The 23,077-nt window shown below is 48.8% G+C and overlaps 1 protein-coding gene across 1 annotated transcript in view; it reads right to left on the reverse strand.

Moving 5' to 3' along the window:
* LOC135056524 (uncharacterized) overlaps positions 1 to 23,077 on the reverse strand; it is a 169,041-nt gene that overhangs the window by 54,255 nt on the left and 91,709 nt on the right. The window contains exon 8 of the mRNA XM_063961826.1: positions 3,386 to 4,197. Coding sequence (XP_063817896.1) covers positions 3,386 to 4,197 — 812 coding nt within the window. The remainder of the gene's footprint in view (positions 1 to 3,385; positions 4,198 to 23,077) is intronic.

Consider the following 23,077-nt stretch of genomic DNA (forward strand, 5'->3'; position numbering starts at 1 on the left):
ATGCACGCCGTCTCTCCTGCCAACTGATTACCTCCTCCCACTCCGACCTACAAGGTTTTGCACGTGCTGGTCACTATCTCTGGAATTCTCTACCTCTCCCCATCCCACTCTCTACAAAACTTCAAACGGGCTCTCAAGACCCACTTCTTCACCAACCCAAGCCAACTGTCCTCCTAACCCTCTTGTCCACGCTCACAATCTACCCCTTCTGTGTTACTCTGGTCTGTTAGCCCTTCACCTTTTAGATGGTAAGCTCGCAGGAGCAGGGTCTTCTCCATCATGTGCCTTGCCTGCTCTTACTTACACTATCTTATACTCCATACTCCCTTTGATGGCACCTAACCACGGGTTTCCTATACTTGTCCTATTTTATTATTATTTTATTTTTAAAGAATTTTATTAATGGGATCACAAAAGCAAACAGATACCAACAAATAATGGTTACAGCAAATTACATTGCAAATGCAGTACAATAGTTGGTAATTATAAAGATAACGAAAAAAAACTGACCCATTTTTTGACCCAGAGAGTGGGTAGTACAAGACAGAAAAAAGGGGAGTCAGCAGCACAGCTAACCAACTAACATTAAAGAGTAAGAGTAGAAGAAGGTCGAGAAGAAAGAAAGACAGAGAAGAAGAAAAAAAAAAAGAGAATGGACAAAATAGAATAGGAGAGAGTTCCCGGGAGGGTCCCATCAAATATGGTGTGGGGCATCACAAGTTAAAAAGTGAAGGGGCATGCTGGGTGGCCAGCCATGGACTCCATATTTTATCGAATGACTTAGAGGAGCAGTTTATGATGCTTGTCATATAGTCCATGCGGTAAACGTACCAGATACGGGCAACTATAGATTGCATGAAAGGCGGGATAGGGTTTTTCCAATCTGCAACCAGTTGACATGTTGTTGCGGAGACTATATGACGCAACAATTTATTTTTACATTTTGTTAGCGATGGCAGGTTTAAGGGGAGGAGAATGTATTTAGGGTCGGAAGGGACAGAGATCTGCAATAAGCTAGAAATAAAATTAATCACTTCCCTCCACATATGCACTATTTTAGGACATGACCACCATATGTGTAGAAAAGAGCCCTCTGCGCCACATCCTCTCCAGCACCTATCCGACGTATCCGGGTACATTTTGCTCAAACGAGATGGTACATAATACCACCTATATAATAATTTATAAACATTCTCTTTGATTCTAACGCAGATGGAACTAGACGCCACGTTACCCCAGGCTTCAGACCATTCCTCGTCATCCAAAGCCGAACCTAGGTCCGTTTCCCATGCTCTCTCATGGGGATCACGCTGAGAGGGAGTGTCCTCAGTGAGAGTAGTATATAAGAGGGAAATTAGGCCTTTGGTTGAGTGACGTCTGAAGCATATAGTCTCAAACGTGGTCAGGGGTCTGCTAGAGAGGACGCGGACCAGTGAGGAATGAAAGTGTCTGAGTTGTAAAAATGTATAAAAATACCTAGAGGGAATATCAATATTTTCTTGAATCTGAGAAAATTGAGGAAAACTAGTATCTCTGGTGATATCATTCAGATATAAGATACCTCTATCCTGCCAAGGGGCAAACAGTGATTTATTTGTACCAGGAGGGAATGCAGGGTTGTGTAATATTGGGATGATGGGGGAGGGGGCTGGGGCCAAGCCATATTTCCTATTGGCAAAATCCCAAATCGTTAGTGAGCGGGAAACTATGGGGTGGGATGCTATATTTCTGGGGCAGCAGGATTTCGGAAGCCAGAGAAGAGAGAGTAGAGACCCATTTCGGCGGCTTCTATAGATACCCAGGCCCGGCGCTACCCGCTCAGCAAAGGGATGCAGTGCAGGTAGGCGCCGGGCAGGAGAGGCGCCTTCACTGCTCTGCATCCCAGCTGAAGCGCCGTCCTGTCCCCCCCCTGCTGCTGCTGCTGCGCCTGCCCTGTCACACTGACAGACAGCCGCAGCAGCACCGGCAGCATGAAGCCTTCTCTCTCCCCTGTGACAGGGAGAGGAGTGTCAGTGATCGTTCTGCCGAAAAGGGGCGGGGCTACACGGACCAAGGGGGCGGAGCTACACAGGATCATGCTATTGAAGATCTGGCCAGCACAACTGTGATAAGTGGATGTAAAAAGAGTGAGAAAGTGTGTGTGTGTGTGTGTGTGTGTATTTATGTATATACTGTATTTATGTATGTGTGTATCTGTATGCAGAGCCGTAATGTGTAAAAAGGGGGACGCTGTCTACCGTAATGTGTAAAAAGGGGACGCTGTCTGCCGTAGTGTGTGAGAAGGGGACGCTGTCTGCCGTAATGTGTAAAAAGGGGGACGCTGTTTGCCGTAATGTGTAAAAAGAGGGACGCTGTCTGCCTTAATGTGTAAAAAGGGGGATGCTGTCTGCCGTAATGTGTAAAAAGGGGGATGCTGTCTGCCTTAATGTGTAAAAAGGGGGATGCTGTCTGCCTTAATGTGTAAAAAGGGGGATGCTGTCTGCCGTAATGTGTAAAAAGGGAAATCTGTTCGCCGTAATGTGTAAAAGGGGCTCTACCTGGCGTAGTGGCGCTGCTGTGCGGCGTAGTTTGAATAATGGAGACTACTATAATATGTCATATGAATTGGTATTATTTTGTGGCCACACCCCTTCCCCATGAAGCCACGCCCCTAATTTTTTTGCGCGCGCAGTGCCCCTGTTCTACATACAGGGAGGCCGCCAATGCCCTCTTGCACACAGCGCTAAAATGTCTAGTTACGGCACTGTCTGTGTGTAGGGCCGTAACTAGCGCTGCACAGGGTGTGTATGGGCAGAGAGTTCACATCCATAGGCTTACACGGATCTCCTGCAGCTCAGGGGCCCAAGAGGCCATGGTAACCCTCCGGCCCTGCATGTAAAGTATGGGAGGGCGCAAATTTATATTTTGCAGGAGGGCGCCGAACACCCTAGCACCGGCCCTGCCCAGACCCTTCTAGATTCGGGGTTGCACCATTGAATTGAATTTATTATTATCATTAAATATTCACGTATGAACAAACAATGAGATTGTACGCAGTGTGAAAGCTGTGTGGCTAAATAATATCTTCTGAAGTCTGGGATGCCTAGGCCGCCACTATAAGTGGGGCGCTGTAGGAGTTTCAAGCGGACACGGGGACGCTTGTTCGCCCATATAAATTGTGACGTGTCAAATTATAAAAATTTAAAAACAGATGGAGGGATAAATATCGGGAGGGTCTGGAATAGGTAAAGTATCCGAGGGAGCACGTTCATCTTCACTGAGTTTACCCTACCTATCCAGGAGATAAAGAGATTAGACCAAGAAGACAAGTCTGACTTAATGCGGTCTAAAAGCCTAGGGAAATTAGCTTGGTAAAGTTGATGATGGCTATGCGTTAGAAAAATACCTAGGTATTTGATCTTTTGCTTGTGCCATTGAAATGGAAAGGAGTTTTCCAAAGAGAGCTTAATCGGGCCGGGGATATAAAAATTCAATACTTCAGTCTTACCCGTATTAAGTTTATAATCTGAATATTTAGAGTAGAGGTCTATCTCAGAAAGGAGCGATTGTAACGACTGAGATGGGGATCCCAAAGATATTAGGACATCGTCAGCGTATAACGCAATTTTATGTTCAGAAGGGCCTACCCACACTCCAGCTATATCTATATTACCTTGGATTCTTGCTGCCAGCGGTTCCATAACCAGGGCAAACAGCAACGGGGAGAGCGGGCATCCCTGTCTGGTGCCGTTAGTGATACTGAACGCGGAAGAGTTGAGGCGATTAACAGAAAAGGTGGCAGTAGGGGATCTGTAAAGCACCGAAACACCTTCTAGGAATTTGCCAGAAAAGCCCATCCTCCGGAACACTGAAAAAGCGAAGGGCCAGGATTTTCTGTCAAAAGGCTTCTCGGCATCCAGTGCTAGCAACAACGAGGGTAGCTTCTGTTTATGGATAGAGTAAATCAAATCTATGGCTCTCCTGGTATTATCGGAGGCCTGGCGGCCGGAGATGAAGCCCACTTGGTCCGGGTGTATCAGTTGTATAAGTAGGGGAGCCAAGCAGTTGGCTTGGACTTGACTGTATATCTTAAGATCTACATTCAGCAATGAAATCGGGCGATAGTTGGAGCATTGCGTTGGATCCCTCTCCGGCTTTGGAATCACAATAATGTCGGCTTGCACAGTTGCTGGCGCAAATGATGCTCCCTCCAGAACACTATTGAAGAGCGAGATATCCACATTAAGAAGAGAAATCTGCTGCTCTGTTAGACATGGCAAGGGGGTACCCGACAAGTATGAACGTGCTCCCTCAGGACCATCGGAGGGAAGGGTGGGGGGGGGAATATATGATTATATAAGGAGCTATAATAGTTCCGAAATTCCTCTACCATCAATTTAGGATCATAAGTGAGTGCGTCTAATGTAGAAGAATGTAGTTTATCATTCCCACAGCTCGCCTACTTCTTAACTTATTAGCTAAGAGACTATCTATTTTATCCGCTTTATCGTAACATTTTTGACGGAGCTTCTGTAGTATAGCTGCCGCTCTTCGCGATAAAAGAGTGTTTAACTGACCCCTGAGGTTATTTATCTGGGAGAGTAGGGCGTCGCACGGGGCAATTTTATGCTGGGCTAAAAACGCAGAAATTCGAGATTCCAATGAGGAAACTTCCTGTGCTGCTTTCTTACGTACGGCCGAGGCCTTAGACATAAAGTGGCCGCAAATAGTGGCTTTGTGTGCCTCCCAAACTAGGCTAGGAGAGATTTCTGGGAAGGCGTTTTCCTCAAAGAAAAATTTCAGGTTCAATTTAGTGTCTGAGAGAGTGGAGGGGTGCGAAAGAAGAGTATCATCAAGACGCCATTTACGGGTCTTATTAGGGGTTCTATAGAAATCTACCAGGATATAAACCCCCGCATGGTCCGTCCATGAACAGGGAGTGATGCCTGATTTAGATATCAACGTCGAGACTTAGTGAGATACATGTATCATATCTATTCGAGAGTAATGCTGATGAGGCGCAGAGAAGTGGGTATAATCTCTAGCGTCGGAGTGTTTAAGACGCCAGGTGTCTCGTAAATCAAGTTGCGTGAGGGAGGATGTCAATGTGAGGGCAGCATCAGACGGGAATGCTTCCTTCTTAGTTTTAGGAGGAGTAGATTTATCTAAGAAGGGATCAAGCACAGTGTTAAAGTCCTCACCTAAGATAATATGGCCTTGCGCTACTCTATTAAGACGCACAAAGAGTGTGCGAAAAAACCGGGATTGGTCTTGATTAGGGGAGTATACAGACACGAGCATTAGAATATCAGTGCGGAGCGTTCCAATCACTATCAGGTATCAGCCGTCAGGATCAGCTATGGTTGTGGTGTGCACAAATGGGACATTACGGTGGATCAGTATAGCTACCCCCCTTTTTTTACAGTCAGCAGAGGCAAAAAAGGTCTGGGTAAATTGCTTACCGTGAAGTTGAGAGTGTGTACCGGTGAAATGGGTCTGTTGGAGGAAAACTATATCGGCCTTCTCTCTCCGACAGGCGGACAACATCACTGTACGTTTTTTGGGAGAATTAAGCCCATTAACATTTATAGAAAACAGTTTAAGCGCCATGAGATACCAAAGAACAAAGGAGGAGCAGTGGAAACCCGTCCCGTGGAAAAAGGAAAAGGAAAGAAGAAGAGGAACAGCAAGAATCAGAGATATAGGAGAAGAGAAAGTGATAGAGAACCCATACGGGAGAAAATCCTGAATTATAGGGTCCCAATCAGGGGCCGCTACACAAAAATGAAACATCATACTTCGAAGTAACAAATAAAGGGAGCACGGGGGTAGTGGGAATAGCAAGCTAATGCAGGAGAAGCGCCCCCTCTGGGCCGCAATAGTTGAGTCGGCTGGAGCCGAAGATACAATAATGTAACCCAGAATGTGAAAAACAATAAACAAAAAACGTGCTGTGTCATAACTAACAAAAAACGGGGGGAGAGGGAGGGGGAACAAGGAGAGACAAGGCAAACGAGATAAGCCCAGCGCAGTAGTACAAAGCTAGGCGTAACATATAACAATCATTAAAGCTTGGTGAGCAATATTCGAGCCTTTGACATGCACATTAAAGCTGTAAGATGATAGCAAGAGTCTCATATCCCTAAAAGTAATGAGGACTGTCCAATTGTAGCCAAAAAAAAGTCCACCAAAATCAAGGAGGGTCGTCGGTGTAATTGCGATGATGAGTTACTCTCGTCCATTCAGGCGGTGGGATCTGGGAGCGTCGTGGCCCAAAGGGAGAGGCAGTCCCACCATCAGGTGACGGTACAGGGAGGAGACCAAGTTTAGCCAACAAATCTTGACCTTGAATTAAGGTTTTGACAGAGTGAGTAGAATTGTTCGCAGTAACTTGTAACATGAAGGGAAATCCCCATCTATGGGGGTCATTCCAAGTTCGCTCGCTGGCTGATTTTAGCAGCATTGCACACGCTAGGCCGCCGCCCTCTGGGAGTAAATCTTAGCATAGCAGAATTGCGAACAGAAAATTCTTAGCAGTTTCTGAGTAGCTCGAGACTTACTCCTAGACTGCGATCAGCTCAGTCCGTTTCGTTCCTGGTTTGACGTCACAAACACGCCCTGCGTTCGTCCAGCCACTCCCCTGTTTCTCCAGACACTCCCGCGTTTTTCCCTGACTCGCCTGCATTTTTTAGCCAACGCTGGGAAAACGCTGAGTTACCACCCAGAAACGCCCCTTTCCTGTCAATCATTTACCGAACACCAGTGCGACTGAAAAGCGCCGCAGACGCTACAGCAAAATAGCTAAGTTTTTAGTAAAATAACTAAGCGCATGCGCCCTGCGTGCCTTGCGCATGTGCAGTAAGCGACTAATCGCAGTATAGCGAAAATTGGCAACGAGCGAACAACTCGGATAAACCCCCTATATCGTACTTGTTGCTGGCGTAGTATCCGAGTAACAGGCTGGAGGTCCTGTCTCTTTTGAATGGTGGAGGGGGCCAAATCCTGAAAAACTTGCAACTGCATGCCTCCGAAATCGATCACTGGAGAGTCTCGTATTGACATCAGAAGACGTTCCTTTGAGCAAAAATAATGTAGGCGAACTATGACATCCTTGGGCGGTTGTGTCGGAGCAGGTTTCGCTCGGAGCGCTCTGTGGGCGCTCTATCACAAAGACAATCGGCATCTGAAAGGTCAGGCAAGACGTGTTGAAAAAAGTCTTTCAGAAATGACGGTAGAGCAGAGCTAAGGATTGAGTCCGCCACATTGCGGATGCGCAAATTGTTACGACGGGAGCGATTCTCTTGATCTTCTTGACGTTCTTTGAGGTCCTCCAGCTCGTCATGGAATCTGGAGAGTTCCGTATCAAGACGTTGTTGAGAGCGGCAAAGGTCATCCGTCTTCGATTCAAGAGCGTCTGTACGATTACCAAGGGCCATGAGATCAGACTTGAACTCGGCAATAGCTGTGGAGAGTTCTTGCTTAAAGGCGGATTGTACCCCATTCAAGTAAACTGGTCATAACTGCTTGGATCTGTGGGTCAATACCCGTCTCCGATGAGCAGGGGGAGGAAGGAGAGTCCGTGAGCAATGCAGGAGTTGGGGGGCCCTTAGATTTTTGTCCCAAAAAATTAATGGGGGCCTGCGTGTTTTTCTTGTTTCTTTGCGCCATTATGGGAGATTGAAGAGGGTAGGCGGGGTATCACAAATGTAAAAAAATAAATAAAAGACATACGTTGTTTGTTGGATGTATGTTAAGTAGAAAAGGGAAAGGTATAAAGAAAACTATCACGGTCCAGGTAGGACAAATTGCATTACCAGGCCAGCATTCTAGGCAGTGCAGAGGGGGAGATGAGGGCCAGTGACCCTATCGCTATCTTCCCAGAGCAGCTGACAGTTAATGAACGGCACCTGTAGCAAATGACAGCAGCGTGACTTCAGAGTCGGGAGAGCAAGGACCAGGTAGCGCCTGGGAGAGGGATAAAAGTAGGTGGCCCCACAATCGTATCTGGTCGTCTGTGGGTGAGTGTCCCAAGGAGCCGTCAATTGTAGTGTGGCACCGGAGCTTGTCCCCCTGTCAGGTCTGCCGGCAGGCAGTGTGCGGCGCCGGGAACTGGCGTTTACAACACAGCTCCAGAAGCTCCTCTTTCCCAGGGTGGCTGACAGACAGCGTGTGATGATATAAGCTGGTGGCTGCACTGTGGCTCCAGGGAGAGCAGGGGTTATGCAGCCTCCAAAGAGCGGCTTTCCTGTAGCTAAGTGGGTCCTGCTTGCCTCCCCTAAGATGGCCACCGCACTGAGCTCCAGCAGGACTCATATTATAAAAGTCAGCCCAGGGATCCCGTGGGTCGAGGTACGCCACTAACCTCACAGTGGGGCACTCACACCGGGAGAATCCCGGCCAGTACGAGACGCTCGGGTACATCTGAACCTCACGGAGGGAAGCCAATTGTTTTTGGAAGAAAATGAACACGGCCAAGATCTGGACCTTTATGGAGCCCAGGCATAGGCCCACTTCCACATCTGACTGCAGAAAAAGCAGAAAACGTCCCAGTTGAAATTCCACTGTAGGAAATTTCCTGTTCTCACACCAAGAGACATTTTTCTTCCAAATATGGTGGTAATGCTTAAACGTTACCCCCTTTCTGGCTTGGATCAAAGTCGGAATAACCATATCTGGGATTCCTTTCTGGGCAAGAATTTGATGCTTAACTTCCATGCCGTCAAACGTAGCCATGGTAAGTCTTGACAGATGAATGGCCCCTGTTGCAGGAGATCCTCTCGAAGAGGTAGAGGACACGGATCCTCCAGGAGCATGTCCAGTAGATCCGCGTACCAAGCCCATCTTGGCCAATCCGGAGCAATGAGAATTGCTTGAACCTTTTTCCTTTTTATTCTTTTGAAAACCTTTGGGATCAATGGCAATGGTGGAAACACATACACCATCTGCTAGATCCATGGGGACGCCAGAGTGTCCATTGCCACTGCCTGTGGGTCCCTCGACCTGGAACAATACCGCTGGAGTTTCTTGTTTAGACAAGAGGCCATCATGTGGATTTGTGGAATGCCAAACAGACGTGTCAAGCACCCGAACACCTCCGGGTGGAGGCCCCACTCTCTTGGGAGGAGGTCGTGTCTTCTGAGGAAGTCTGCTTCCCAGTTGTCTACTCCCAGAATGAAGAATGCTGACAATGCCACCGCGTGTCTTTCTGCCCAGAGGAGAATTCTTGTCACCTCTGACATTGCTGCTCTGCTCTTCGTTCTGCCTTGTCGGTTTATGTACGTTACTGCTGTTACATTGTCCGACTGAACCTGAATGGCTTGATCTTGAAGAAGATGTGATGCCTGTAGAAGGGCGTTGTATATGGCCCTTAGTTCCAGAACGTCGGTCGGAAGAATAGCTTCCTGACTTGACCATTTTCCTTAGAACTGTTCTCCCTGGGTGACTGCTTCCCAACCTCTGAGGCTTGCGTCCGTGGTTAGCAGAATCCAATTTTGAATCCCGAACCTTCGGCCCTTGGTCAGGTGAGAAGTCTGAAGCCACCATAGAAGAGAAATCCTGGCTCATGGCGACAGACGTATCCTCTGGTGCATGTAGAGATGCGATCCGGACCATTTGTCCAACAGATCCAGCTGGAAGGGCCTTGCATGAAACCTTCCGTACTGTAGTGCCTCATAGGTGGCTACCATCTTCCCCAGAAGGTGAATGCAGAGATGCACCAATATCCGGGTTGGTTTCAAGACATCTAGCACCATCGACTGGATTACCATAGCCTTGTCCAATGGAAGGAATACCTTCTGTGCCTCCGTATCCAGTATCATTCCCAGGAACGGATGCCTTCGTGTTGGTTCCAGGTGAGATTTTGGTAGGTTCAGAATCCACCCGTGATGCCGGAGTAGTCGAGTTGAGAGGGCAGTGTTGACCAACAACCTCTTCCTGGATGGTGCTTTGATCAGCAGGTTGTCCAGGTATGGAATTCTGTTCACTCCCTGTTTGCGGAGGAAAAACATAATCTCTGCCATTACCTTGGTGAACACCCTCGGAGCTGTGGAGAGGCCAAATGGCAATGCCTGGAACTAGTAGTGACAGTCCTGTAATGCAAACCTCAGATAAGCCTGATGAGGCGGCCAGATTGGAATATGAAGGTACGCATCCTTGATATCCAGAGACACCAAGAATTCCCCTTCCTCCAGACCTGAGATCACCGCTCTCAGAGACTCCATCTTGAATTTAAACACGCGTAAATACGGGTTCAATGACTTGAGGTTTAAAATGGGTCTCACCAAACCGTCCGTCTTCGGTACCACAAACAGGTTGGAATAATAACCTTTGCTCTGCAGCTGAGATGGAACCGGAACAATGACCTGAGTCAGTACCAGTTTTTGGATTGCATCCTGTAAAATTATACCTGCCCCTGGAGAAGCTGGTAAGCTGGATTGAAGGATCTGTGAGGTGGGCGTTCCTGAAACTCTAGTCTGTAACCCTGGGTGATAAACTCTATGACCTAGGGATCCTGGCATGATGTCGCCTCAATGTGACTGAAATCTTTTAAATGGGCTCCCACCTGCCTGTCTTCCAGGCAGTGTGGTCCACCATCATGCTGACGGCTTAGAGGATGCAGAACCTGAGTGCTGTTCCTGTGAACCTGCAGTCGCTGGTTTCTTGAGATTACTTCTGTAACCTTTGAAGGTTGTAGAAGACCCTTTGGTCTTATTTTTAAATTGTGCTGTCTGAAAGGACTGCAGAGTAGGAGCCGAGTAGGCCTTCCTAGGTGGAGGAGCTGCAGAAGGAACGTATGTAGACTTACTGTCACACCCCTGACTAAAATACTATCATTTGGTGACTTACCTCTGCCATCTGTCCTGTAATCTGCATGTTTATGCTGGCTAAGGTACGGATGGTGTACTGGTTAGCATTACTGCCTCACAGCACTGAAGTCATGGGTTCAATTCCCACCATGGCTCTATCTGTGCGGAGTATCCTCCGGGTACTCCGGTTTCCTCCCACAATCCGAAAATATGCTGGTAGGTTAATTGGATCCCAACAAAATTAACCCTAGTATGAATGTGTGTGCATGTACATGTGATAGGAAATATAGATTGTAAGCTCCACTGGGGCATGGACTGATGTGAATGGCCAAATATTCTCTGTAAAGCGCTGCAGAATATGTGTGTGCTATATAAATAACTGGTAATAATAATATGATAAACAGCTCACCAGTATCATGAGTTCTCTGTATGCTGAGCTCACTCTCTGCTAACGAGTCCATCTGTATTGATTAATCTTCTGTGTGAATTCAGAACTCAGCAAGTCTCTGCATGATGTGCCTGCATAGCAATCATTGAGGATTCTCATGCTGTCCTATACTTCCGTGCCAGCATCCACAAGTCCAGTGGTTACCAGATATACCTTCCTGTGCTCAGGACCCGTGGCCATTATTGCCTGTCTGTGCACACACCACGCCGGAATTCCCTCCAAAACCAGCTATGGATGTCGCCATGACATTTCCTGGTCAGCTGACCTTCTAGGGTCCAATCCGGATTCACTTCCGCATCATGTGAGCCGCTCATCCACTCAGCTGTTAGCACTGGGTATAAGTTCCAGGTCTCAAGCACGAGCAAGCTGTCAGTGCTTTGGTGTTTCTCAGCCTGGAGTGAGCTCCAGAATCTCCTGCTGGTAATAGACTCTGTGCAAGTTACCATCCCCCGCACTGCCCGACTCCCTGGATGATTTAAAGGGCCATCGCTGCCATTACATCCTGGCATCTCCAGATTCACTGGAAGTCCTCCAGTGATCCAGAGGGACTATCTTATATCCTTAGTGGCATTTGCAATTGTCATCTCACGCACTTCCTGACTCCCTGGATGATTTAAAGGGCCATTGCTGCCACTACATCCTGGCATCTCCAGACTCACTGGAAGTCCTCCAGTGAACCAGTGGGACAGTCCTATATCCCTAGTGTGCTTAGAGGCTTTGCTGGTTCTTGCCAGCTTCCAGTTCTCCGCTGCGCAAGGTAGCGCACCATAGTATTCGGAAAACCGGCCACTGCTGTCTACAACATTGCAGTATCCATTGTGCAGAACCACCGCATCAAAGCTACTGGGAAACCAGCAGTGCCGACACTGCACTGCCCAGCATACGGAATCCCCATAGCATTACCTCAGCTGCCCAGCATCCGGAATTCTGTGTAATAAACATCCGCTTTGGTTACAAGTATTGCTGACGTCCTCAGCTTCGGTTACAAGTTTTGCTGAAGTCCTCAGCTTCGGTTACAAGTTTTGCTGACGTCCTCAGCTTCTGCTACAAGTATTGCCGACGTCCTCAGCTTTGGTTTCAAGTATTGCCGACATCCTCAGCTTCGGTTACAAGTATTGCTGACGTCCTCAGCTTCAGTTACAAGTATTGCTGACGTCATCAGCTTCTGCTACAAGCATTGCCGACATTCTCGGCTTCGTGTTCAAGTATCGCTGACATCCTCAGCTTCATCTTCAAGTACTGCTTTTGTCCTCAGCCTCGTCGACAGCCATCACACTGGTTCCAGCCAGTGATCTGTGACTTTCCTGCATTGCTGATCCTCCCAGCATTCCGTCAACTCCCCAGGTCTCACGTGACTCTCCATTAGACTACAACCCAGCTACCCATTGCACTGGTGGCTTCCACCACCAGTGTTCCAGTACCCATAGCTGGTCACCTTTCCTCAGAGTACACTTCCTGATTGCCACATCTGGATGAGTGGATCATTCACTAAGCCAGCCCGATTCTGCTCACTGCGCTCAAGACCAAACAGTGTCCAGTACTAGTCCGGGTTCACAAATAACCTCAGCCGTGACACTTACCCGCCATAGTCTTGGATATCCACGTATCCAGTTCATATCCAAACAGGGCCTCACCTGTGAATGATAGGCTTTCCACACCGTTTCTGGAATCCGTATCCTCAGTCCACTGATGTAGCCATAAGCCCCTGCGTGCTGACACTGCCATGGCCGTGGGGCATACATTTAGCAAGCCTATCTCTTGTATGGCCTCTACCATAAAACTTGCAGAGTCATCTATATAGTGTAAGAGTAAAAGAATCTCCCCCTTGGGCAAGGAACCCTGCAGTAGGTTACCTGACCATTTTGCAATGGCTCTTGTGATCCAAGAACAAGCTATAGTAGGTCTCTGGGCTACTCCCGCAGCTGTGTACATAGATTTGAGAGTGGTCTCAATCTTGCGGTCAGCAGCGTCTTTTAAGGAGGCTGCCCCCGGGACAGGCAAGACTATCTTGCGTGACAATCTAGATACCGATGCATCAACAATCGGTGGGTTTTCCCATTTTTTCCTATCATCCTGAGGAAAAGGGAAGGATGTAATTAACCTTTTAGGGATCTGAAACGTCTTGTTAGGATTAACCCAAGTTTCTTCAAATAGGGAATTTAATTCCTGAGATGCAGGGAAAGTAACAGAGGTCTTTTTCACATAAAAATAAGATTCCTCATCCTCTCCTGTCACTGTGTCATCCTTGATGTGCAGGACCTCCCTAATAGCTTCTTTCAGGGCTTGTATTCCTTGTGACAGGGCTGCATCCCCCCCACCCAAGTCCACCTCACCCTCCTCTAGGTCTGACACATCATCAGTGTCAGTGTCAGTGTGGGACAGTGTACGCTTTTGTGGACTGGACAAATGGTAGGGGTATGAGATGCTGGCATGGGACTTGAATCTATATTCATCAGGTCATCCATAGACTGTCTTAACTGTTGCGTCTTTCTCTTACGTCCTAGAGGATGCTGGGGACTCTGTAAGGACCATGGGGTATAGACGGGCTCCGCAGGAGACATGGGCACTCTAAAGACTTTAGAATGGGTGTGCACTGGCTCCTCCCTCTATGCCCCTCCTCCAGACCTCAGTCAGATCCTGTGCCCAGAGGAGACTGGATGCACTACAGGGGAGCTCTACTGAGTTTCTCTGAAAATACTTTTGTTAGGTTTTTTATTTTCAGGGAGCGCTGATGGCAACAGTCTCCCTGCATCGTGGGACTGAGGAGAGAGAAGCAGACCTACTTGACTGATAGGCTCTGCTTCTTAGGCTACTGGACACCATTAGCTCCAGAGGGTCGGAACGCAGGTCTCACTCTCGCCGTTCGTCCCGGAGCCCCGCCGCCGTCCTCCTCGCAGAGCCGGAAGATAGAAGCCGGGTGAGTATAGGAAGAAAAGAAGACTTCACAGGCGGCAGAAGACTTCAGATCATCCCTGAGGTAACGCTGCGCACCATTGCTCCCACACAGACACACACAGCGGGCACTGTAAGGGTGCAGGGCGCAGGGGGGGCGCCCTGGGCAGCAATAAAAACCTTTAGGGACACTGGCATATAAAGTAGATACTGCGGAGGCAGTATATTAATAAACCCCCGCCAGTATAAATAATTTGAGCGGGACCGAAGCCCGCCGATGATGGGGCGGGGCTTGGTCCTCCAGCACTAACCAGCGCCATTTTCTCCACAGCACACTGCAGAGAAGCTGGCTCCCCGGACTCTCCCCTGCTGAACAAGGTTACAGAGGGCAAAAAAGAGGGGGGGGGGCACATTTCATTGGCGCAGTGAGTGTATTTATATATTTATATAAAAGCGCTGTACTGACTGGGATCAGTACCGGTGCAAGGTTTCTCGGCACCCTAGGCAAAACTTCTGCCCACTGCCCTTCCGCCTACCCGCCCTTCAGGTGAAAGGCATGCTGCTATTCTCCCCCATCTCCAGTCTGTTTCATGGCTGCTCTCTTCTCCCCATCTCCCCAGTCTGTGTGGTTTCCTGCTGCTCTCACTCCCCCGCCCCCCACTCTTTTAAATGTTTTCTGTTCTATCCCCTCCACCATCTGTGTGCCTGCTGCTCATCTCCATCCCCAATCCCCCCCATCCCCAGGCTGCTGCTTTTCCCTCTTTCCTTATCAAATGCAGCCATCTTACCTGCAGGCTGTGATGCAGAGTTGGACTGAGTAGTCTGTGAAAGAGCCTGGAATGAAGAGCAGCGCCGCATGTCACCCCCATCCAGGACTCCGGGAGCTGTCAAAGTTACTGCCTGTGCCGGGTGGAGGTGGAGCTGGAGGCTGCAATACAGGAGCTTGGCAGTCGCGGCTACTGTATTTACGGGTGGTCTTCAGTTTGCCGGCTGTCGGGATCCCGGCGCCAGAATCCTGACACCCGGCATACCAACACCTTTTCTCCCTCTTGGGGGTCCACAAACCCCCCCCCCTGAGGGAGAATAGATAGCGTTGTGCACGTAGCCCACAAGGCGCTCATTTGTGCTCACCCAGCTGTCGGTATGCCGGCGGTCGGGATTCCAGCACTGGTATGCTGGCCGCCAGGAGCCCGGCCACCAGCATACCATACTACACCCGGAGATACGAGTGCCAGGGGGATTACGGTGGCTGTGAGAGGTAGGACCACACTACCTTTTTCATGCAGCTGTAGCAGGCTGCCCCCTCATGTCCTGGTGCCCCTAGGCAGCTGCCTAAAGCTGCCTAGTGGAAGCTCCGGCCCTGACTGGGATTTTATTCCAGTGTCAGGTGGCGCTGGGTGTGTGCTGGCATACTCTCTCTCTATCTCTCCAAAGGGCCTTTGTCAGGTTCTGTTTAGTCTGTGTTCCCGGAGGGGGCGCTAGTGGGTCAGTGGTGGTAGTATGGAGGAAGTGAGGAGGCCGGATTGGATTCCTGCGCATGTGTGCAAAGTTGTTTATTAAACAATAAGTGGAAACAATATGGCAGCAGGAATACTAAAATAATAACAGTAACAATGCAGATGTGAATGTGCAGCGTGGAAGCTGAGAGTCTATGGCAAAGTTTGTATAATAGGTACAATCGATCAGGGGATCGATGTGTCGGTATGGGAACCGATAGTTCTTGGGTTGTGGAGCCAGCAGAGATGATGGTAGGAATAGCAAGCCTGGTAGCAATTGCAGGAGACAAACGTTAAAGTTCTCAGTGCAGTTGAAAATAACACTGGCAGCTTGCAGGCTGATGAACAGGTGTAGGTAACGAGATGCACCTGGAGGGAAGTCTCTACTGCAAAGGGCTGGAGCACACTGTAGCTGGTAAAGGTGTGAAGCTTGAGCAGAGGTACCAGGGTTGCTGGTGCTTGTGGTTCCACGGTAGTACAGGTACAAACTGGAAGGCAGAGCAGGTACACAGAGGAACTGGAGAACGGAGCCAGACACACAGGCCACGGGAGTGATACGAAGTCCAGGACAAGGACTGACTCACCCTGCTGCTCCCGATATACCCCCCGGTCTGCAGGTATTGGTTGGAAGTGAATGAGGAGGTGCGGCCAAGCTCCGGATTGGCTGATGCGGTAGTCTGATGGAAACTGTCATGGCGGCGCCCATGCCGCGGCCCGGCGGGAACGCGGCGTGCATGCACACCCGCTGACAACAGGAGTGTCCATAGGCCCAAGATGACATCCGGCGACAAGGTGACCAGTGGCAGCGAGACGTAGGGACCCCGGAGGGAGACCGCACCGACGGACAGATGCAGCTGTGGTAAGTCGATTCCTGACAGCCTTATTGGGGGACTGTCTCCATATAGATATATCCCTGAGTGTGTGGGAGTGTCGGTACGTGTGTGTCGGCATGTCTGAAGCGGAAGGCTCATCTAAGGAGGAGATGGAGCAGATGATTGTGGTGTCTCCCTCGGCAACGCCGACACCTGATTGGTTAGATATGTGGAATGTTTTAAATGCAAATGAGGCTTTATTACATAAGAGATTGGACAAAGCAGAGTCCAGGGATAAAACAGGGAGTCAATCCATGGCTTTGACTGTGTCACAAGGCCCTTCAGGGTCTCAGAAACGTCCCCTGTCCCAAGTTGCAGACACTGATACTGACACGGATTCTGACTCCAGTGTCGACTACGATGATGCGAGGTTACACCCAAGGGTGGCCAAAAGTATTCATTATATGATTATTGCAATAAAAGATGTTTTGCATATCACAGATGACCCCTCTGTCCCTGACACGAGGGTATGCATGTTTAAGGAGAAGAAACCTGAGGTAACGTTTCCTCCATCTCATGAGCTGAACGCGTTATTTGAAAAAGCTTGGGAAACTTCAGACCAAAAACTGCAGATTCCCAAGAGAATTCTTATGGCATATCCTTTCCCTGCACAGGACAGGTTACGGTGGGAATCCTCGCCCAGGGTGGACAAGGCTTTAATGCGCTTGTCCAAGAAGGTGGTGCTACCGTCTCAAGACACGGCGGCCCTCAAGGATCCTGCTGATCGCAGACAGGAAACTACCTTAAAATCTATTTATACACATACGGGTGCTTTACTCAGGCCGGCAATAGCATCGGCATGGGTTTGTAGTGCGGTAGCAGCGTGGACAGATACCTTGTCAGCTGACATTGATACCCTAGATAGGGATACCATTTTATTGACCTTAGGTCACATTAAAGACGCAGTCTTATATATGAGAGACGCTAAGAGAGACATTGGGCTACTAGGTTCAAGAGCCAATGCCACGGCAATTTCTGCTAGGTGAGCCCTGTGGACCCACCAATGGACGGGTAATGCTGACTCAAAGAGGCATATGGAAGTTTTGCCTTACAAGGGTGAGGTGTTATTTGGGGAAGGTCTCGCGGACCTGGTTTCCACAGCTACCGCGGGTAAATCTACTTTTTTGCCTTTTGTTCCCCCACAGCAAAAGAAAACACCAAAATATCAGATGCAGTCCTTTTGGTCGCATAAATCCAGAAGAGGTCGGGGCTCTTCCTCCCTCGACAGAGGTAAGGGTAGAGGGAAAAGAATGCCTGCTACGGCTAGTTCCTTTTGCAAGTACAGGTTTAGGGATTTTAGATTTAGAATGGGTCTGACCGAGCCAAGGCGGGACAAGGAGCAGAGTGGCAATGGCGGAAGCCACCAGGATTCTTCACTGGGCAGAAAATCACGTAAGTGCTCTGTCAGCAGTCTTCATTCTGGCAGTGGACAACTGGGAAGCAGATTTCCTCAGCAGGCACGATCTCCATCTAGGAGAGTGGGGACTTCATCAAGAAGTTTTTGCAGAGATAACAAGTCTTTGGGGACTTCCTCAGATAGACATGATGGCGTCACGCCTCAACAAGAAGATTCTTTGTGCCAGGTCGAGGGATCCTCAGGCAGTAGCGGTAGACGCTGTGGTGACACCGTGGGTGTTTCAGTCGGTCTATGTGTTCCCTCCTCTTCCTCTCATCTCAAAAATATTGAGAATCATAAGACAAAAAAGAGTTCGGACAATACTCATTGTTCCTGATTGGCCTCGAAGGGCCTGGTATTCAGATCTTCAGGAGATGCTCACAGAAGATCCATGGCCTCTTCCTCTCAGGGAGGACCTGTTGCAGCAGGAGCCCTGTGTATTCCAAGACTTACCGCGGTTACGTTTGACGGCATGGCGGTTTAACACCGATTCCTAGCTGGAAAAGGTATTCCGGAGGAAGTCATCCCTACTCTGATAAAGGCTAGGAAGGAGGTGACGGCGAAACATTATCACCGTATCTGGAGGAAGTATGTATCCTGGTGTGAAGCAAACAATGCTCCTACGGAAGATTTCCGCTTGGGCCGTTTTCTCCACTTTCTACAGACAGGAGTGGATATGGGCCTGAAGTTAGGCTCCATTAAGGTACAGATTTCGGCCCTATCTATATTCTTTCAGAAGGAATTGACTTCTCTCCCAGAAGTCCAGACTTTTGTAAAGGGAGTGCTGCACATCCAGCCTCCTTTTGTGCCCCCAGTGGCACCATGGGACCTTAACATGGTGTTACAGTTCCTAAAATCTCACTGGTTTGAACCTCTTCAATGTCACAACTGAGGGCCTGAGCTGACGGGAGGCAGCCTCAGTTGTAGGGGCTGAGATGTACCGGAACCTGGGAGGTTGTATCAGACCCCTGGACATGTAAGTAACATGAATAGTAACTGCCCGAAGGCGTGACCACGACAACTTGGATAAAAGTCAATGATGTTTATTATGACAACTCCGCAACACAGCAGCAGTAAAAGAAAACGTAAAAGTCAGCAAAGAATAAATACAGTTCCTGGGTACTACAGGATGGCAGGAGCCACAGGGCACTGGTAGTGTGAGATAGTTCTTATGATCTTCTAGATGGAAAGTCCTTACCAGGCCCGACTGTAGCAATGGAGATAACCCAGGATTGTGCCAGCTGGTGTTCCAGGAAAAGCTGGGTTGCTGAAGATAAAACAGCTGCTGTGGATACTGGCTGGAACCAGACTGTTGTTAGCACGGAGTGGATACTGGCTGGAACCAGTTAAATAATAAATGAACTTGGGAGCGATGAAATATGAACTGAAATGTAGAACTTGAGAGCGGAGAAATAATAATACCGGTGGAGAGTGGTAAAGTGTAGAAAGGACACCGGCCCTTTAAGGGAAGCTGTACTCTGCTGGAAGCTGAGCTGGAAGCAGGTAATGTTGTAGCTGGAAACAGATGAATCCACAATGGATTGGAGAGTCAGGCTACACCGCAGGTGGAATGCTGGTGCGGGTCTCTATGGTGGAAGTCTTGAGACAGGAGCTGGAACCTGGAAGACAATCACAGGAGAGAGACAAACAGGAACTAGGTTTGACAACCAAAGCACTGACGCCTTCCTTGCTCAGGCACAGTGTATTTATACCTGCAGCAAGGAAGGGATTGGCTAGGCAATTATGCAGATTATCAATACTGAGAACAGATTGGTGGAAATGATCAGCTGACAGAATCCAAGATGGCTGCGCCCATGCAGACACTTGGAGGGAAGTTTGGTTTGTAATCCATGTGGTAATGAAAACAGTAATGGCGGCGCCGGCCACTGGAGACAGGAGGCGCCAGGCTGACAGATGCACATCCAACCACGCGGACACAGCGGAGGCCGCGGCTGACGTAATCGCCACTCAGACACTCTGCATGCAGGAGAGCAGGGACGGCGGCGGAGGCCGCGGGAGACGCCATGCCAGGTGTAATATGGCGTTTACTGTGACAGCGTCCCAGAGTGACAGGAGAGGATACAGGAATGTACACATCAGGATAACAGATGGGATCCGGTCCTGGAGCGCTGAGCCAGCCTTAGGAGGCATCTGATGGGTAAGAAATGGCATCCAGATACCCGGATCGTGACAGCACCCCCCCCCCCCCTTTAGGAGTGGCCCCAGGACACTTCTTTGGCTTTTGAGGAAACTTGGAATGGAATCTCCGGACCAAGGCAGGAGCATGGACATCAGAAGCATTGGTCCATGAACGTTCCTCAGGACCATAACCCTTCCAGTCAATAAGATATTGTAGTTGACCGTAACGGTGACGTGAGTCCAGGATCTTGGCCACTTCATACTCAACGCCTCGTTGAGTTTGGACTTTCGGAGTTGGAGGAAGTGATGAATGAAACCGATTCAAGATCAGCGGTTTCAACAGGGAAACATGGAATGTCCTGGGTATTTTTAAGAAGGGAGGCAACTGGAGTCTGTAAGCAACAGGATTGATGACTTGTTCAATCTTGAAAGGACCGATATAGCGAGGTGCAAACTTCATACTGGGAACTCTTAACCTCAAATTCTTCGTGGATAACCATACCCGATCACCCACCTTGAGAGCAGGAACTGCTCGACGCTTCTTATCCGCAAACTTCTTGTACCTGAACGATGCCTTGAGCAGAGCTGATCGTACGCTCTTCCAGATATTGGCAAACTGATGCAAGGTGATATCCACTGCGGGAACAGAAGTTGCTGGAAGCGGTTGGAACTCAGGGACTTTAGGGTGGAATCCAAAGTTAGTGAAGAATGGTGTTGAAGCAGATGAAGAATGATACTGGTTGTTATGACAGAACTCGGCCCAGGGAAGTAATTGAACCCAGTCATCTTGAGAGGAGGACACATAGATGCGGAGGAAGGCCTCCAAGTCCTGATTCACCCTCTCGGTTTGACCATTCGTCTGAGGATGGTAAGCCGTGGAAAACTTTAGCTTGACTTGGAGGACTTGACATAAACTTCGCCAGAATTTGGCTGTGAATTGAACTCCTCGATCTGAGATAATTTCTTCAGGAAGACCGTGGAGTCGGAAGATCTCTTGTATGAATACTTGAGCCAACTTGGAAGCTGACGGAAGACCGGTGAGAGGAATGAAGTGTGCCATCTTGGTGAACCGGTCAACTACCACCCAGATGGTATTGAACTTGTTGCACATGGGTAAGTCTGTAATGAAATCCATCGACAAGTGGGTCCATGGTCGACGGGGAACGGATAGTGGAACTAGTTGCCCCGCAGGCGACTGGCGGGATACTTTATGTTGGGCACACTTTGGGCAAGATGCAATAAACTCCAAGACGTCCTTTTTCAGAGTTGGCCACCAGTAGGACCTAGAGATAAACTCCAGGGTTTTTTGGATACCTGTATGTCCGGCAAAATGGGAAGCATGGGCCCAATGCATGAGCTTCTTCCTTAGCATCGGCTTCACAAAACTTTTCCCTGATGGGGGCGTAGAGTCCATCCCTACCGTGGAGAATGCCAACGGATTTATAATAGGATGCTTGTCTGAAGACTCTGACTCATTTTCTTGCTCCCATGAGCGGGAAAGGGCATCGGCCTTGCGATTCTGAGAGCCCGGACAGAACTGGAGTTTAAAGTCGAACCTGGAAAAGAAAAGTGCCCATCTGGCCTGACGAGGGTTGAGACATTGTGCGCCCTTCAGGTATAAAAGGTTCTTGTGGTCTGTAAGTATGGTGATTGAATGAGAAGCTCCCTCCAACAGATACCTCCACTCTTCTAGAGCGAGCTTGATGGCTAGCAACTCCTGGTCGCCAATGGCATAGTTGCGCTCAGCTGGGGAGAACTTCCGGGAGAAGAAACTGCAAGGGTGTAAATGGCCATCTTTAGCCCTCTGAGATAACACCGCTCCTACTCCAACGGAGGAGGCATCCACCTCTAAGATGAAAGGAGAGTCGATGTCAGGCTGTTTCAGGACAGGCGCAGAGATGAACCTTTGTTTTAAAAGATGAAATGCTTGCATGGCTTCTTCAGACCACTTGGACGGGTTAGCACCCTTCTTAGTGAAAGCAGTAATAGGCGCCACAATGGTGGAAAAGTCTCGTATAAACTTTCGGTAATAGTTGGCGAACCCTAAGAACCTCTGGACCCCTTTGAGGGTTAAGGGTACCGGCCAATTTTGGATTGCTTGTAGTTTCTCAGGATCCATCTCTAGTCCGGAACCGGACACAATGTACCCTAGAAACGGAATGGACTTGACTTCAAAGACGCATTTTTCTAATTTGCAATAGAGACGATTGACACGGAGACGGGACAGAACCTCTTTAACCCAAAAACGATGTTCCTCTAAATCGTTGGCAAAAATGAGAATATCGTCTAGATAGACCACGACATGACGGTATAGAATGTCTCTGAAGATCTCATTGACAAAATGCTGGAAGACAGCTGGAGCATTGCTCAATCCGAAGGGCATGACGAGGTACTCATAATGTCCGTCACGGGTGTTAAAGGCGGTCTTCCACTCGTCACCCTCACGGATCCGGATGAGATTGTATGCACCTCGCAAGTCCAGCTTTGTAAAGATGGTAGCTCCGCTAACTCTGTCAAAGAGCTCAGTAATCAGGGGTAAAGGATAACGGTTTTTGATGGTAATGTCGTTCAAACCTCTGTAGTCGATGCACGGCCGCAGACCACCATCTTTCTTTTTTACAAAAAAGAAGCCTGCGCCGGCTGGAGAAGAAGAAGGTCGAATGAACCCCTTTGCTAGGTTCTCTTTAATATATTCTTCCATAGAATGCGTCTCAGGCAGAGACAACGGATAAGTTCGGCCTCGAGGTGGAACCTTCCCTGGAACGAGATCAATCGGACAGTCCCATTCTCTATGAGGAGGAAGGATATCAGCAGAAGCTTTACTGAACACATCCGTGAAATCTTGATATGGAGGAGGTGGAACATCAGACGACCTGGGGGAGGAAGAACAGACAGGCAATACTTTAAACAAACATGTCTCAGCACAGGAGGAACCCCATGCCAGGATTTGCGTAGTCGTCCAATCAATTGTAGGATTGTGAAGACGGAGCCATGGAAGGCCCAGGACCACAGGATGTGTGGCTCTTGGAATCACTAAAAAAGAAATAAGT

Source organism: Pseudophryne corroboree, chromosome 3, assembly GCF_028390025.1.
Source record: "Pseudophryne corroboree isolate aPseCor3 chromosome 3, aPseCor3.hap2, whole genome shotgun sequence".
NCBI classification, from domain to species: domain Eukaryota; kingdom Metazoa; phylum Chordata; class Amphibia; order Anura; family Myobatrachidae; genus Pseudophryne; species Pseudophryne corroboree.